Source organism: Ranitomeya imitator, chromosome 5 (assembly GCF_032444005.1).
Source record: "Ranitomeya imitator isolate aRanImi1 chromosome 5, aRanImi1.pri, whole genome shotgun sequence".
NCBI classification, from domain to species: Eukaryota; Metazoa; Chordata; class Amphibia; order Anura; family Dendrobatidae; genus Ranitomeya; species Ranitomeya imitator.
The window spans coordinates 28,104,327-28,122,633 of NC_091286.1; the positions used below are offsets into that span (position 1 = coordinate 28,104,327).

An 18,307-nucleotide genomic window follows, 5' to 3' on the forward strand; every position below is an offset into this window, starting at 1 on the left:
TCGGTGCCAAATCCTGTGACAGAGACACGTGGGGGGCTTCACATGTCAATGACCACATGAGGCAATTCTCTGGTCTCCGCACAGCAATGACGTGTGTCCCCCACCCCTCTAAGTGACCGGGTGAGATAAATCACCAACCATTGGTCTCAGCCCCGGAAGAACTGTAGATCGGATCCGAGGCGAGACCCTAGGACAGGTGTGTTTTATTATTCTAACCCCTTCACGGTCCTCAAAAAATCCAGCGTAATGGTGGTCAGCACTTCGCCATTTGGCTAGATTCATGCATTTTGAATCTTCCAAATTTTCATATTCGTAAGAATCAGAGCTTTTAGGGAAATTCATAATGAATAGATTTGCTGGGGATCAATCTTTTCAATTCAGGTGTGGAGCATGCTGCCGATAAGTAAAACAAAATAGCGCTCGAGTCATAATGCGCAATTTCAGACCACCCACTCCCTATAGAGGACTGGAAAGTAAATGTACTAACAGAATTAAAGGGAACCTGTCACCCCCCTCCTGGCGTTTGTAACTAAAATAGCCACCTTCTGCAGCACTAATGCTGCATTCCGTGAAGGTGGCTCTTCTTTTTGTGGTCCCTTCCAACGCTGCAATATTAACTTTTATAATTTTCGCGCCATACCTTTAAGTCTGTCCGAGGGGGCACATCTTGTCCCCCGAACACAGCCGCCTCCCAGCCATCAGTCAACCCCTCCATGTGCCGGGCTCCGCCTCCTCTGTCACCTGTGCTGTGATTTCCGATTTTGGGCACACTGCGGGGCGGGATCTCGGGCACACGCAGAAAAAAAACACAAAAATTGAGCTTAACTTGAGTTGGTACACATGCAGAAGTCAAACGCATGTTAACATTGGCCACAAAACACATAAAACCTACAAGAGAAAAAAATTAGCAAAAAACCCCTGACACTGACCGTGTAGGACTGTCCCGATCAGAGTTACCTCGACGAGGTGGGATGGCTTTTGTGCTATTTTTTGATCAAAAAACAGTATTGCTAAGAACTCTGTGTTATTTAAATGCACTTTTGCTTTTTTACTTAATTACAGCAGGGGTTTTTTGCAAATTTTTTCTCTTCTAGGTTCTCGGGTACACACAGGCACGAGATGATTTCGAAATTGGAATTATAGCGCAGGCGCCGGGTACGTTACTGAAGACAGAGGAGGCAGCGCCCGGAGGGGCTGACTGATGGCTGGGAGGCGGTTGGGTCCGGGGGAAAAGAAGTGCCCCCCTGGACAGACTAAAGGTATGGCGCAAAAATTATAAGTTAATATTGCAGCGTTGGAAGGGAGCACAAAAAGAAGAGCCACCTTCACAGAATGCAGCCTCAGTGCTGCACAAGATGGATCTTTTAGTTAAAAACGCCAGGAGGGGGGTGACAGGTTCCCTGTAAGAGTTATTGGACTTTCAAGTAACTTTTCAGAATAAGCTGTTGTAGAATATTACTATATCTGGCCAGGATATGGCTTGCATCATGGATATTTCACAAGATTCACCCTCTGCAGGCTGTGTCTCGTAACTTGCAATTCATTCTGAGCTGGTGGGTACCGACTTACTGCTACAACGTCTCTCACATACCATCTAACAGATAGAGAGATAGGGATTTCCCTGATTCTTGTTTTTTTTCACATCAGTACCAGCTTGGAGGAAATTAAACAGAAGTACTGGGCTGTGTAGATGGGAATCCAGTTCTGGGGTTGAAGTAAAAGACTTATTAGAAAGCTCAGCATGATCTTTTTGTGTCTCCCTCTGCTTGTTTTCTCACTCTGCTTCTTGCTCCTCCCCATAGAGTATAATAGGTTGTGTAACCAGACACCACAATGAGCTGATAGAGTAGGGAAAGAAGTGGCTATTAAATGGAGAAAGAACCATATTTCTTTAATAAGATATATTACAAAGGTTCTTATATTCACCTGGACTATTGATTTATGTAAAGTTTGTTGAAGGCCTGGACTGTGCCCTTTTACGTAAAAGCAGTGAACTGATACTCCTCTACTTTTCAGAACATCCACTATTTTCACCACAGTATGTTCACTGACTTCTCTTGTTTTAGTGTCTCCAAATGCTCAATTTTCGGAATTTATCTATACTTTATTGATGTTCTTTGTTATGTCTCACCTCCTTTCTTCCCTTAGTATCCATTTTTTTTTTAAAAAAAAGCAAATCAATGAAATGTCTTCAAAACGTAATTTTTCCGCAGACTGGACCTCCACCAAGAAAGGATTTTCAGATTTAATAAACTTTTGTTTATTGTGTGTTTAGTCAAAATTGCAAAAACATTGCTAGAAATCACAGGGAAAAAAAAAACCCATAAAAACAATAGAGAGTAATAACGATGCCAAATACGCCAACTAGCGAACCAAGGAACAATCCTCAAATAAGCGAAGCCTAAAGAAAGCAAATGAGAAGAGTGTTTTGGTTTAAGGGATTAACTAATGATCAGGCCCATGCTCCATTCTGGAAAGTTAAACCCCGGCGGATCATTTCAAACATATACAAGATTACCAGAGGATATAAAGTTCTCCAGCTAATCACGGCGTAAAATGACAAAGTCCCGAAAAAAGTAACTAGCAAAATACGATTCATACAACAGTAGATGGGTGGCAGATACTTCATTTTTGGGCACAACTTTTAGACCCATGACCTCAATCGACTCAGAATTTGCAAATCAGTAATGTGAAAACATTTAAAAAGGATCTGCAACTTCTCATAAATACATTATTTGTTGATTTGGTGTAAATGCCGCCATTCTCCTGAATCCGGCGTTGTTTTTCTTTTGTTTCTACGCCACTCCGTTCCCGAGATATGACCTCATTCTCCCCGGATATAGCGCTAATTTGACCAGGGTGTGGTCAATAGAACACAGCTGTAAAGAACGGTTAAGAGCAACGCCCACTTGGCTAACAAGCCTGGAGGTACATACAGGGAAGAAAGAGCCATATCTCAGGAATGGAGAGGAGCAGGAACAAAAGAGAAACATCGCCGGATTCAGGAGAACAGCGGCATTAACTCCAGAGAAAAATACCGTACATATCTACGGCAAAAAAAAAAAAAAAATTAAACATAACATTAAAGGCTATTTCTTATTGTGAACACTGCTAATCAGCCGCCACGTGCCAATCTGAGCTGGAAGAGAGAGCTGCAGACTATCTTTCCGGCTTGAAATGTGTTTGACCGCTGCAGTCAAACAGTGGGTAGTCTCGTGACATCCCTCACTTGTTTCACAGGACTGTATTTTCAGCAATTTTTTTCCCCAAATGTTCTTGTGAAAAAAAAAATATTGCAAAATGCACTGGTTTCTTACATGTGCCAGATGAGATTCACCCATTTACGGATCCATACAAGATGGAAAACCAATGTCCGCTAACTGATGGATCAGGTTACAGCTGCCCAGTGAAGTCTATGAAGGTGTGGAGGGAGCGAGCAAAATAGGCACAAGCACACGCCGACCGGTGCTGCTGCTTACAAGTAAGAATATGTGCGTACACCGCAAAAAATGAACATAAAGCACAGCAATATGAAAATGAACAAGCTGCGCACATGTTCTGTCTTTTCTCGCTTCTTTTAATCGCTTCAAAGTTAGGAAACTCTGTATCGGGTAAAAGAAGTGATATGTTCATTCTTCAGGCGTCTTTGGAAGAGTACAGAGCAAAGAAGTCGGCAGCTGAGTGGTCGCAAAAATAACTGAAAAGACGTGTGAGAAGACGCTTTAAGAAAACGATTGCCAGCGTTTTCCCAAAAGGTTTTCCCCTTGGAAAAGTCAGTGGTTCTTAAAGGCGCTGTGTGCACATAGCCTAAGTGTTATATCTCATCCCAGAGCTGGATTCACAGCTACCATGCTCAGCACTGCTGAATAATGTCTTCCTTGCTGCTGCTTCTGAGCAAGAGTTACATGGAAACAGAAGGGTAGGAATCCCTCATGTCTGTGTGTGAGGTGTATGGGAGACATAATTCATCATGGGATCTTCCACTTATATCTGATCCCAGTGCTGGATTCACAGCTACCATGCTCAGCACTGCTGAATAATGTATTCCATGCTGCCGCTTCTGAGCATGAGTTACATGGAGAATGAAGAGCAGGAGTCCCTCATGTCTGTGTGTGCGGTGTATGGGAGACATGATTCATCATGGGAGCCTCCACTTATATCTCATCCCAGAGCTGGATTCACAGCTACCATGCTCAGCACTGCTGAATAATGTCTTCCATGCTGCTGCTTCTGAGCATGAGTTACATGGAGAATGAAGAGCAGGAATCCCTCATGCCTGTGTGTGCTGGGTATGGGAGATATCATTCATCATGGGAGCCTCCACTTATATCTCATCCCAGAGCTGGATTCACAGCTACCATGCTCAGCACGGAATTCACAGCTACCATGCTCAGTACTGATGAATAATGCATTCCATGCTGCTGCTTCTGAGCATGAGTTACATGGAGAATGAAGAGCAGGAATCCCTCATGTCTGTGTGTGCTGTGTATGGGAGAACTTAATTCATCATGGGAGCCTCCACTTATATCTCATCCCAGAGCTGGATTCACAGCTACCATGCTCAGCACTGCTGAATAATGTCTTCCATGCTGCTGCTTCTGAGCATGAGTTACATGGAGAATGAAGAGCAGGAATCCCTCATGCCTGTGTGTGCTGGGTATGGGAGATATCATTCATCATGGGAGCCTCCACTTATATCTCATCCCAGAGCTGGATTCACAGCTACCATGCTCAGCACGGAATTCACAGCTACCATGCTCAGTACTGATGAATAATGCATTCCATGCTGCTGCTTCTGAGCATGAGTTACATGGAGAATGAAGAGCAGGAATCCCTCATGTCTGTGTGTGCTGTGTATGGGAGAACTTAATTCATCATGGGAGCCTCCACTTACATCTCATCCCAGAGCTGGATTCACAGCTACCATGCTCAGCACTGCTGAATAATGTCTTCCATGCTGCTGCTTCGGAGCATGAGTTACATGGAGACAGAAGAGCAGGAATCCCTCATGTCTGTGTGTGCCGTGTCTGGGAGACATGATTCATCATTGGAGCCTCATCTCAGACCTCAGACACAACTGGAAATTAAAGACAGAACCTACAGAGGGAAAAAATGGTAAAGGTGCAATATTCTAAAAAGTCACAGGATTTGTTGTATATTTTCTGCGTGGATTCTGCAATCAATATGCTGAGAAAATTACAAGGTTTTAGAAAGCACAGGTGAGGTGGTGCATGTTACTATTGGGACTCCCGTGCTCGCTAGTACAGGGGACCCAAATTTTCTATTTCCTCCTCACCAGCAGAATCAAGGTGACGATGAGCTGTAAGAACCAAAAGTGGAGAAGCTACACAGAAGCTCCGCATAACCATATATTTCATGGAAATGTTCACACCTATCCTGGAAAGCTGCGGGATTGCTAATGCTCTACAGGGTCCCTTAGTTCTTGGAGCTGTTCTGAAAGTTGGACAAGGCTGCATTTCATATAACAAAGAAAGAGTAGCTAAGTCATCAAGATCCGCGCTTGCTCCAGCGCTCTCTTTCACCAGTTTTTTCATGGTGACGTTCCGCCTACAGTAAGTGACCGCTGCAGCCAACCAACCCGTGGCATCACCTTTATAAACTGATATGGATGGCCAACCGTGTAACATATGGATGGGTCGGTTCTCGAGGGCAGAAGTCTCCATAAAGGGTTACTTCGTTTCCCGCCAATCAGTGAATTTATCCCTTGTATGTATCGCACTCCTGCCCTTCAATGATCTCCAAAATGCCAGCACTTGTGTACAGACCACTGTCATCGACAATCGGATCGTAACGAAAGAGAGGGGTCACTATACCATCGTAGGTAATCAATGCCGTACAGCTCTCTCCTCCACCACTTACAAGCTCCTCTGAATCACGTCGGATTCTTTTTTTTCTTAATTGCTTAATTCCAGACATAATCTGGTGTCAGAAAGCAGCAGCACAGATGTAACACGGCGCCCAAGACCGAAAGCCTTCATGCTCAATAAGAATAGAAAACCTCGGAGCGGAGCGCCGGCCGCTGACTCACAGGTGACCTCATGCCCATTAGTGGCGCCTAGCTCGTTAACATCGGAATTACGGCACGTTATGATTGTCGGCCGCGCGAGGTACAAAGAGAACTAACGAGTCTTCAAATGCATGATTGCAGAACGCGAACGTTCACTTCGGTTTACGGGGAAGCTAACGGCTTGGGACATGACACATGGAAAAACAAGGTCGAGGGGAGTCTTACACAGTGACCACGTTATGGTCGTTTAAAGCCACCGGATTAATTACCTGCACTGAGTCAAGGGCTTTTCCAGAATTTTAAGAAAACTGCCTACAAGGAAGAAATGAGACGGGCACTACGGCAACAAACACTGATCCAGGAGTCCTGTTATCGGGACTGTTGCTACCAATGGTATTTGGGCACCGATACTCGGAAATTATGTTGGTGCGGTCAGATGATTTATGGGGGGCGCATGTGTCGGAGTTCTGATATCTCCTTCATCTCTGAAACCATTACTGAAGCCGTGTTCACACGTGTCAAACGCTGCGTCTTTAAAAGGGGTTGTCCAGGATTGGGCTGAAAGTCTGCAGTCACTCTATGCGGCTGCAGATTTCTGAATCCTCACACCGTGCGCACCAAACACCGTCGGGATTCTCACACGTTGGTGGTCACGTCGCCACCACAAGTATGAGATTTGCATGGTCACATGCCAACTAGAAGTCCTCGGCCTTGCATCAGGCGAGATCACACACGTCTAGTCGGAATGTTGACGGACGTAGGCAAATCGCTTACTTATGGTTACGTGATCCCTTGCTCTCGCCACCAGCAGAGGACATTCCCAACAGCTCGTGGGGATCTAGAAGTCTGCAGTCTAGTGATGAGCGACAATGCTCGTTACTCGAGACTTCCCGAGCATGCTCGGGTGGTCTCCGAGTATTTGGATGTGCTCGGAGATTTAGTTTCTGTCTCCATAGCTGCACGATTTGCGGCTGCTAGACAGCCTGAATACATGTGGGGCTTTCCTAACAAACAGGCAACCCCCACATGTAGTCAGGCTGTCTAGCGGCTGTAAATCATGCAGCTATGGAGACAGAAACTATCTCCGAGCATGCTGAAATACTCGGAGACCACCCGAGCATGCTCGGAAACTCATGTAACGAGTATTCTCGCTCATCACTACTGCAGTCACATGGAGCGATTGCAGACTTTCCACCTGAGCTTAGACAAACCCCTTTAATGGTCCATGAGATGTGAATGCGATTTAATGAAAACTCGTGATTAAAGCGGATAACGAACTGTTGTCGGCTTTTCGCCTTCTATTGGGAGCCAGAAAGAGCGCGTTCAAAATAATGCGGATGCCTTTTTAAAGGGAACCTGTCACCCCATTTTTTCAGTAGGAGATAAAAATACCGTTAAATAGGGCCTGAGCTGTGCTTTACAATAGGGTATTTTTTGTCCCGATTCCCTACCTATGCTGCCGAAATACCTTACAAAAGTGGCCTTTTTCACCTGTCAATCAGGCTGGTCAGGTCGGATGGGCGTGGTCACAGCGCTGTTTCTTCCCCCAGATCTTGCTTATGTTCCCGTTGGTGGCGTAGTGCTTCTCGCATGCGCAAGTGCCGAATGCACTGCGCAGCTGCAGAAAAAGAGCGCGCTCGCCGCTATTCAGCGGTTTCTTGCTGGGCGCGGCCATTTTCCTGAAGCCCCCGGGAAGCAGGAGACTCCATCTGCGCACGCGCGGCCATTTGTAAGGTATTTCGGCAGCATAGGTGGGGAATCAGGGGACAAAAAATACCCTATTGTAAAGCACAGCTCAGGCCCTATTTAACGGTATTTTTATCTCCTACTGAAAAAAACGGGGTGACAGGTTCCCTTTAAGTGCAAAACCCATGCATTTTTGCACTAAAAAAACACATAAAAGAAACATTGCACCAAAAATCTACGGGGCTTGTCATTTTCCAAGACCCGTAACATTTTTATTTTTGTCGATGGAGCCGTGTAAGGGATTGTTCTTGTGACGAGCTGATGGTTTAATTGATACCACCTCAGGGTGCAGGACACACTTTGACGTATCTTTTTTTTTTTTAGTGAGGAGTGGTGACAAGAAGACGGCAATTCTGGAGTTAGATTTTTTTTTTCCAGTTACGGCGTTTACCGATCGGGTGAAGTTATTTAGTATTTTGATAGATCAGACTTTTCTGAGCAGGACGACACCAAATATATTCCTTCTTTTTTGTTATTTCTATATTTTTAAGGTGGGAAAAAAAGCGATTTGAATTTTTATATTTTTTTTTTACATGTATAAAAAAATTTTATTTTTTTTTTTACATATTTTTAAATTGATTTTTTCAGTCCCCACAGGGAAGTCGAACCTGCGCCCTTCGGATCGCTTATACTACACAGTGCTATTCCACAGTATTGTAGCATATAGTGAAGATCGCAGTCTCCATGGAAGCCCAGAATATAGATGGAGATGGCGGGGGCTTTCAGCAGACCCCCCAGCTGTCATAATAACCCATCTGCGCCCCCTGATTGCATCACGGGGCGCTGAAGGGAGCCGCTACGCACTAGCAGGGGGCAAATTTCCATTTAAACACCATTTCCTTCATGTCATAGCACAAGTATATGTCACTGAGCTAAAGGGTTAAAGATCAAGATTTTTTTGCTGCCATTTCAATTTTTCTCCTTTATTTTTTCGAGATGAATTATAGTTTTGGCTCGCGCCATTGATTTCTTTGTTTTTTGTCCTTCCATTGTTGTTCTTTGTGCAATGAGAAGTCGTTTTTATCGGCCTCATTTTGGGGTACGGGTGAGATTTTGTTAGTTTTTTTATTCCATTTTTTGTGCTAGAAAAAAAAACAACTTTTCCTGCTGATTTTATTATTTCCTTATGACTTTTTCCATAGGAGTTAATTATCTTCCTACACTTAAAGATGGGATCTCTATGGATCCAGCAATAATAGTATTTTTTTTCCTTTTCTTTGGGGGTGGGGGTTAAAAAAATGCAGGAACAGAATTCTTATATATGTATATATATAAATATATATATATATCTCCCCGACCCGGTGGCTCCGTCCACATGCCCGCGGAGCCATCACCAGACCTGGCAGCGGTGACATCGTCTCTTCGGTCCCCCGGAGAGCACTTTTGCTTTTTTTTTCCTTTTTACATTTATTAAAGGAAAGAAGAAAACCCCTTTACAAATAGTGAAGTCTTCCCCTGCTCTCAGCTCCTCCTCCTGTGAGATCCCCCCACAATATACATTATATACAGAAAAACACGGTCTAAAGGGACTAAACCCGGCGTCTGCAGAACTACAAGTACCAGCAACACCAGAGCAGCAGCTCTGCTGACACTTGTGGTTCCATCCCCAGCAGCGCAGGAAGAAGAAATGACACCCGGAGGACGAGGACAGGGGACAGCACCTGATCCGTGCAGGAAGATGACGGAGGCCGAGTGCTTCCCTGCAGGAGACACCGCACAGCGAGACAAGGAGGCCGCCATGACGATCACGTGACTGCCCGCAGCGCGCATGCGCACTGTGCACAGGTTTACTCCTGCTAGTGTTACTACTGTTACGTGATGGGAGGTCCGGCTCTTTTTGGATCATCCTAAATGGTACTGTAATGAGGCTACAAAGCGTCACCTACAACTACACGGAGCAGCCACAGATCCGGGGTCACAGCAGCTCCACCCGCGGGACCGCACTGTCTGCAAGGGGCTGTATATGTCCATTACCCTGTACTGTGACGTCACTACGTGTATTATCCCTGTACTGTGACGTCACTACATGTATTATCCCTGTACTGTGACGTCACTACATGTATTATCCCTGTACTGTGACGTCACTGTGTGTATTATCCCTGTACTGTGACATCATTGTGTGTATTATCTCTGTACTGTGACATCACTGTGTGTATTATCCCTGTACTGTGACGTCACTGTGTTTATTATCCCTGTACTGTGACATCACTGTGTGTATTATCCCTGTACTGTGACATCACTGTGTATTATCTCTGTACTGTGACATCACTGTGTGTATTATCTCTGTACTGTGACATCACTGTGTGTATTATCCCTGTACTGTGACATCACTGTGTATTATCTCTGTACTGTGACATCACTGTGTTTATTATCCCTGTACTGTGACATCACTGTGTGTATTATCCCTGTACTGTGACATCACTGTGTGTATTATCCCTGTACTGTGACATCACTGTGTGTATTATCCCTGTACTGTGACATCACTGTGTGTATTATCCCTGTACTGTGACATCGCTGTGTTTATTATCCCTGTACTGTGACATCACTGTGTTTATTATCCCTGTACTGTGACATCACTGTGTTTATTATCTCTGTACTGTGACATCACTGTGTGTATTATCTCTGTACTGTGACATCACTGTGTGTATTATCTCTGTACTGTGACATCACTGTGTGTATTATCTCTGTACTGTGACATCACTGTGTGTATTATCCCTGTACTGTGACATCACTGTGTTTATTATCTCTGTACTGTGACATCACTGTGTGTATTATCCCTGTACTGTGACATCACTGTGTGTATTATCCCTGTACTGTGACATCACTGTGTGTATTATCCCTGTACTGTGACATCACTGTGTTTATTATCTCTGTACTGTGACATCACTGTGTTTATTATCTCTGTACTGTGACATCACTGTGTGTATTATCCCTGTACTGTGACATCACTGTGTGTATTATCCCTGTACTGTGACATCACTGTGTTTATTATCTCTGTACTGTGACATCACTGTGTTTATTATCTCTGTACTGTGACATCACTGTGTGTATTATTCCTGTACTGTGACATCACTGTGTGTATTATCCCTGTACTGTGACATCACTGTGTGTATTATCCCTGTACTGTGACATCACTGTGTGTATTATCCCTGTACTGTGACATCACTGCGTGTATTATCCCTGTACTGTGACATCACTGTGTGTATTATCCCTGTACTGTGACATCGCTGTGTTTATTATCTCTGTACTGTGACATCACTGTGTGTATTATCCCTGTACTGTGACATCACTGTGTTTATTATCCCTGTACTGTGACATCACTGTGTTTATTATCCCTGTACTGTGACATCACTGTGTGTATTATCTCTGTACTGTGACATCACTGTGTGTATTATCTCTGTACTGTGACATCACTGTGTGTATTATCCCTGTACTGTGACATCACTACATGTATTATCCCTGTACTGTGACGTCACTACATGTATTATCCCTGTACTGTGACGTCACTACATGTATTATCCCTGTACTGTGACGTCACTGTGTTTATTATCCCTGTACTGTGACATCACTGTGTGTATTATCCCTGTACTGTGACATCACTGTGTGTATTATCCCTGTACTGTGACATCACTGTGTGTATTATCCCTGTACTGTGACATCACTGTGTGTATTATCCCTGTACTGTGACATCGCTGTGTTTATTATCCCTGTACTGTGACATCACTGTGTTTATTATCTCTGTACTGTGACATCACTGTGTGTATTATCCCTGTACTGTGACATCACTGTGTTTATTATCTCTGTACTGTGACATCACTGTGTGTATTATCTCTGTACTGTGACATCACTGTGTGTATTATCTCTGTACTGTGACATCACTGTGTGTATTATCTCTGTACTGTGACATCACTGTGTGTATTATCTCTGTACTGTGACATCACTGTGTTTATTATCCCTGTACTGTGACATCACTGTGTTTATTATCCCTGTACTGTGACATCACTGTGTTTATTATCTCTGTACTGTGACATCACTGTGTGTATTATCTCTGTACTGTGACATCACTGTGTGTATTATCTCTGTACTGTGACATCACTGTGTGTATTATCTCTGTACTGTGACATCACTGTGTGTATTATCCCTGTACTGTGACATCACTGTGTTTATTATCTCTGTACTGTGACATCACTGTGTGTATTATCCCTGTACTGTGACATCACTGTGTGTATTATCCCTGTACTGTGACATCACTGTGTGTATTATCCCTGTACTGTGACATCACTGTGTTTATTATCTCTGTACTGTGACATCACTGTGTTTATTATCTCTGTACTGTGACATCACTGTGTGTATTATTCCTGTACTGTGACATCACTGTGTGTATTATCCCTGTACTGTGACATCACTGTGTGTATTATCCCTGTACTGTGACATCACTGTGTGTATTATCCCTGTACTGTGACATCACTGTGTGTATTATCTCTGTACTGTGACATCGCTGTGTTTATTATCTCTGTACTGTGACATCACTGTGTGTATTATCCCTGTACTGTGACATCACTGTGTTTATTATCCCTGTACTGTGACATCACTGTGTTTATTATCCCTGTACTGTGACATCACTGTGTGTATTATCCCTGTACTGTGACATCACTGTGTTTATTATCTCTGTACTGTGACATCACTGTGTTTATTATCTCTGTACTGTGACATCACTGTGTGTATTATCCCTGTACTGTGACATCACTGTGTGTATTATCCCTGTACTGTGACATCACTGTGTTTATTATCTCTGTACTGTGACATCACTGTGTTTATTATCTCTGTACTGTGACATCACTGTGTGTATTATTCCTGTACTGTGACATCACTGTGTGTATTATCCCTGTACTGTGACATCACTGTGTGTATTATCCCTGTACTGTGACATCACTGTGTTTATTATCTCTGTACTGTGACATCACTGTGTGTATTATCTCTGTACTGTGACATCACTGTGTGTATTATCTCTGTACTGTGACATCACTGTGTGTATTATCTCTGTACTGTGACATCACTGTGTGTATTATCCCTGTACTGTGACATCACTGTGTTTATTATCTCTGTACTGTGACATCACTGTGTGTATTATCCCTGTACTGTGACATCACTGTGTGTATTATCCCTGTACTGTGACATCACTGTGTGTATTATCCCTGTACTGTGACATCACTGTGTTTATTATCTCTGTACTGTGACATCACTGTGTTTATTATCTCTGTACTGTGACATCACTGTGTGTATTATCCCTGTACTGTGACATCACTGTGTGTATTATCCCTGTACTGTGACATCACTGTGTTTATTATCTCTGTACTGTGACATCACTGTGTTTATTATCTCTGTACTGTGACATCACTGTGTGTATTATTCCTGTACTGTGACATCACTGTGTGTATTATCCCTGTACTGTGACATCACTGTGTGTATTATCCCTGTACTGTGACATCACTGTGTGTATTATCCCTGTACTGTGACATCGCTGTGTTTATTATCTCTGTACTGTGACATCACTGTGTGTATTATCCCTGTACTGTGACATCACTGTGTTTATTATCCCTGTACTGTGACATCACTGTGTTTATTATCCCTGTACTGTGACATCACTGTGTGTATTATCCCTGTACTGTGACATCACTGTGTTTATTATCTCTGTACTGTGACATCACTGTGTTTATTATCTCTGTACTGTGACATCACTGTGTGTATTATCCCTGTACTGTGACATCACTGTGTGTATTATCCCTGTACTGTGACATCACTGTGTTTATTATCTCTGTACTGTGACATCACTGTGTTTATTATCTCTGTACTGTGACATCACTGTGTGTATTATTCCTGTACTGTGACATCACTGTGTGTATTATCCCTGTACTGTGACATCACTGTGTGTATTATCCCTGTACTGTGACATCACTGTGTTTATTATCTCTGTACTGTGACATCACTGTGTGTATTATCCCTGTACTGTGACATCACTGTGTTTATTATCTCTGTACTGTGGCATCACTGTGTGTATTATCACTGTACTGTGACATCACTGTGTTTATTATCCCTGTACTGTGACATCACTGTGCTTATTATCTCTGTACTGTGACATCACTGTGTTTATTATCCCTGTACTGTGACATCACTGTGTTTATTATCTCTGTACTGTGACATCGCTGTGTTTATTATCTCTGTACTGTGACATCACTGTGTGTATTATCACTGTACTGTGACATCACTGTGTTTATTATCCCTGTACTGTGACATCACTGTGTTTATTATCTCTGTACTGGGACATCACTGTGTGTATTATCCCTGTACTGTGACATCACTGTGTTTATTATCTCTGTACTGGGACATCACTGTGTGTATTATCACTGTACTGTGACATCGCTGTGTTTATTATCCCTGTACTGTGACATCACTGTGTGTATTATCCCTGTACTGTGACATCACTGTGTGTATTATCCCTGTACTGTGACATCACTGTGTTTATTATCTCTGTACTGTGACATCACTGTGTGTATTATCCCTGTACTGTGACATCACTGTGTGTATTATCCCTGTACTGTGACATCACTGTGTTTATTATCTCTGTACTGTGACATCACTGTGTGTATTATCACTGTACTGTGACATCACTGTGTTTATTATCCCTGTACTGTGACATCACTGTGTTTATTATCTCTGTACTGTGACATCACTGTGTGTATTACCCCTGTACTGTGACATCACTGTGTGTATTATCTCTGTACTGTGACATCACTGTGTTTATTATCCCTGTACTGTGACATCACTGTGTGTATTACCCCTGTACTGTGACATCACTGTGTGTATTATCTCTGTACTGTGACATCACTGTGTGTATTATCCCTGTGCTGTGACATCACTGTGTTTATTATCCCTGTGCTGTGACATCACTGTGTGTATTATCCCTGTACTGTGACATCACTGTGTGTATTATCCCTGTACTGTGACATCACTGTGTGTATTATCCCTGTACTGTGACATCACTGTGTGTATTATCCCTGTGCTGTGACATCACTGTGTGTATTATCCCTGTGCTGTGACATCACTGTGTGTATTATCCCTGTACTGTGACATCACTGTGTGTATTATCCCTGTACTGTGACATCACTGTGTGTATTATCCCTGTACTGTGACATCACTGTGTTTATTATCCCTGTACTGTGACATCACTGTGTATTATCCCTGTACTGTGACATCACTGTGTATTATCCCTGTACTGTGACATCACTGTGTGTATTATCCCTGTACTGTGACATCACTGTGTGTATTATCCCTGTACTGTGACATCACTGTGTATTATCTCTGTACTGTGACATCACTGTGTGTATTATCTCTGTACTGTGACATCACTGTGTGTATTATCTCTGTACTGTGACATCACTGCGTGTATTATCCCTGTACTGTGACATCGCTGTGTGTATTACCCCTGTACTGTGACATCGCTGTGTTTATTATCCCTGTACTGTGACATCACTGTGTGTATTATCCCTGTACTGTGACATCACTGTGTTTATTATCTCTGTACTGTGACATCACTGTGTGTATTATCCCTTTACTGTGACATCACTGCGTGTATTATCTCTGTACTGTGACACCACTGTGTGCATTATCCCTGTGCTGTGACACCACTGTGTGCATTACCCCTGTACTGTGACACCACTGTGTGTATATCCCTGTACTGTGACACCACTGTGTGTATTATCCCTGTACTGTGACACCACTGTGTGTATTATCCCTGTACTGTGACATCACTGTGTTTATTATCCCTGTACTGTGACATCACTGTGTGTATTATCCCTGTACTGTGACATCACTGTGTGTATTATCTCTGTACTGTGACATCACTGTGTGTATTATCCCTGTACTGTGACATCACTGTGTTTATTATCCCTGTACTGTGACATCACTGCGTGTATTATCCCTGTACTGTGACATCACTGCGTGTATTATCTCTGTACTGTGACATCACTGCGTGTATTATCCCTGTACTGTGACATCACTGTGTGTATTATCTCTGTACTGTGACATCACTGTGTGTATTATCCCTGTACTGTGACATCACTGTGTTTATTATCCCTGTACTGTGACATCACTGCGTGTATTATCCCTGTACTGTGAAATCACTATATTTATTATCCCTGTACTGTGACATCACTGTGTGTATTATCCCTCTACTGTGACATCACTGTGTGTATTATCCCTGTACTGTGACATCACTGCGTGTATTATCCCTGTACTGTGACATCACTGTGTGTATTATCCCTGTACTGTGACATCACTGTGTTTATTATCTCTGTACTGTGACATCACTGTTTATTATCCCTGTACTGTGACATCACTGTGTTTATTATCCCTGTACTGTGACGTCACTGTGTGCATTATCCGTGTACTGTGACATCACTGCGTGTATTACCCCTGTACTCTGACGTCACTGCGTGTATTATCCCTGTACTGTGACATCACTGTGTGTATTATCTCTGTACTGTGACATCACTGTGTGTATTATCCCTGTACTGTGACATCACTGTGTGTATTACCCCTGTTCTGTGACATCACTGCGTGTATTACCCCTGTACTGTGACATCACTGTGTGTATTATCCCTGTACTGTGACATCACTGTGTGTATTATCTCTGTACTGTGACATCACTGTGTGTATTATCCCTGTACTGTGACATCACTGTGTACATTATCCGTGTACTGTGACATCACTGCGTGTATTATCTCTGTACTGTGACATCACTGTGTGTATTATCCCTGTACTGTGACATCACTGTGTTTATTATCCCTGTACTGTGACATCACTGTGTTTATTATCCCTGTACTGTGACATCACTGTGTGTATTATCTCTGTACTGTGACATCACTGTGTGTATTATCCCTGTACTGTGACATCACTGTGTACATTATCCGTGTACTGTGACATCACTGCGTGTATTATCTCTGTACTGTGACATCACTGTGTGTATTATCCCTGTACTGTGACATCACTGTGTTTATTATCCCTGTACTGTGACATCACTGCGTGTATTATCCCTGTACTGTGACATCACTGCGTGTATTATCCCTGTACTGTGACATCACTGTGTTTATTATCCCTGTACTGTGACATCACTACGTGTATTATCCCTGTACTGTGACATCACTGTGTGTATTATCCCTGTACTGTGACATCGCTACGTGTATTATCCCTGTACTGTGACATCACTGTGTTTATTATCACTGTACTGTGACATCACTGTGTGTATTATCCCTCTACTGTGACATCACTGTGTGTATTTCCCCTGTACTGTGACATCACTGTGTGTATTATCCCTGTACTGTGACATCACTGTGTGTATTATCCCTGTACTGTGACGTCACTACGTGTATTATCCCTGTACTGTGACATCACTACGTGTATTATCCCTTTACTGTGACATCACTTTGTGTATTATCCCTGTACTATGACGTCACTACATATATTATCCCTGTACTGTGACATCACTGTGTGTATTATCCCTGTACTGTGACATCACTGTGTGTATTATCCCTGTACTGTGACATCACTGTGTGTATTTCCCCTGTACTGTGACATCACTGTGTGTATTATCCCTGTACTGTGACATCACTGTGTGTATTATCCCTGTACTGTGACGTCGCTACGTGTATTATCCCTGTACTGTGACGTCGCTACGTGTATTATCCCTGTACTGTGACATCACTACGTGTATTATCCCTGTACTGTGACATCACTGTGTGTATTATCCCTGTACTGTGACATCACTGTGTGTATTATCTCTGTACTGTGACATCACTGTGTTTATTATCCCTGTACTGTGACATCATTGTGTTTATTATCCCTGTACTGTGACATCACTGTGTGTATTATCTCTGTACTGTGACATCACTGTGTGTATTATCCCTGTACTGTGACATCGCTGTGTTTATTATCCCTGTACTGTGACATCACTGCGTACATTATCCGTGTACTGTGACATCACTGTGTGTATTATCCCTGTACTGTGACATCACTGTGTGTATTATCCCTGTACTGTGACATCACTGTGTATTATCTCTGTACTGTGACATCACTGTGTGTATTATCCCTGTACTGTGACATCACTGTGTTTATTATCCCTATACTGTGACATCATTGTGTTTATTATCCCTGTACTGTGACATCACTGTGTGTATTATCTCTGTACTGTGACATCACTGCGTACATTATCCGTGTACTGTGACATCACTGTGTGTATTATCCCTGTACTGTGACATCACTGTGTGTATTATCTCTGTACTGTGACATCACTGTGTGTATTATCCCTGTACTGTGACATCACTGCGTACATTATCCGTGTACTGTGACATCACTGTGTGTATTATCCCTGTACTGTGACATCACTGTGTGTATTATCTCTGTACTGTGACATCATTGTGTTTATTATCCCTGTACTGTGACATCACTGCGTACATTATCCGTGTACTGTGACATCAC

At 42.9% G+C, this 18,307-nt stretch overlaps 1 protein-coding gene across 1 annotated transcript in view; it reads right to left on the reverse strand.

The window, feature by feature from the left end:
* LYPLAL1 (lysophospholipase like 1) overlaps positions 1-9,528 on the reverse strand; it is a 44,242-nt gene extending 34,714 nt beyond the window's left edge. Inside the window, exon 1 of the mRNA XM_069768484.1 lies at positions 9,436-9,528. Coding sequence (XP_069624585.1) covers positions 9,436-9,514 — 79 coding nt within the window. The 5' untranslated portion in view covers positions 9,515-9,528. The remainder of the gene's footprint in view (positions 1-9,435) is intronic.
* Between the last annotated feature and the right edge of the window lie 8,779 nt (positions 9,529-18,307).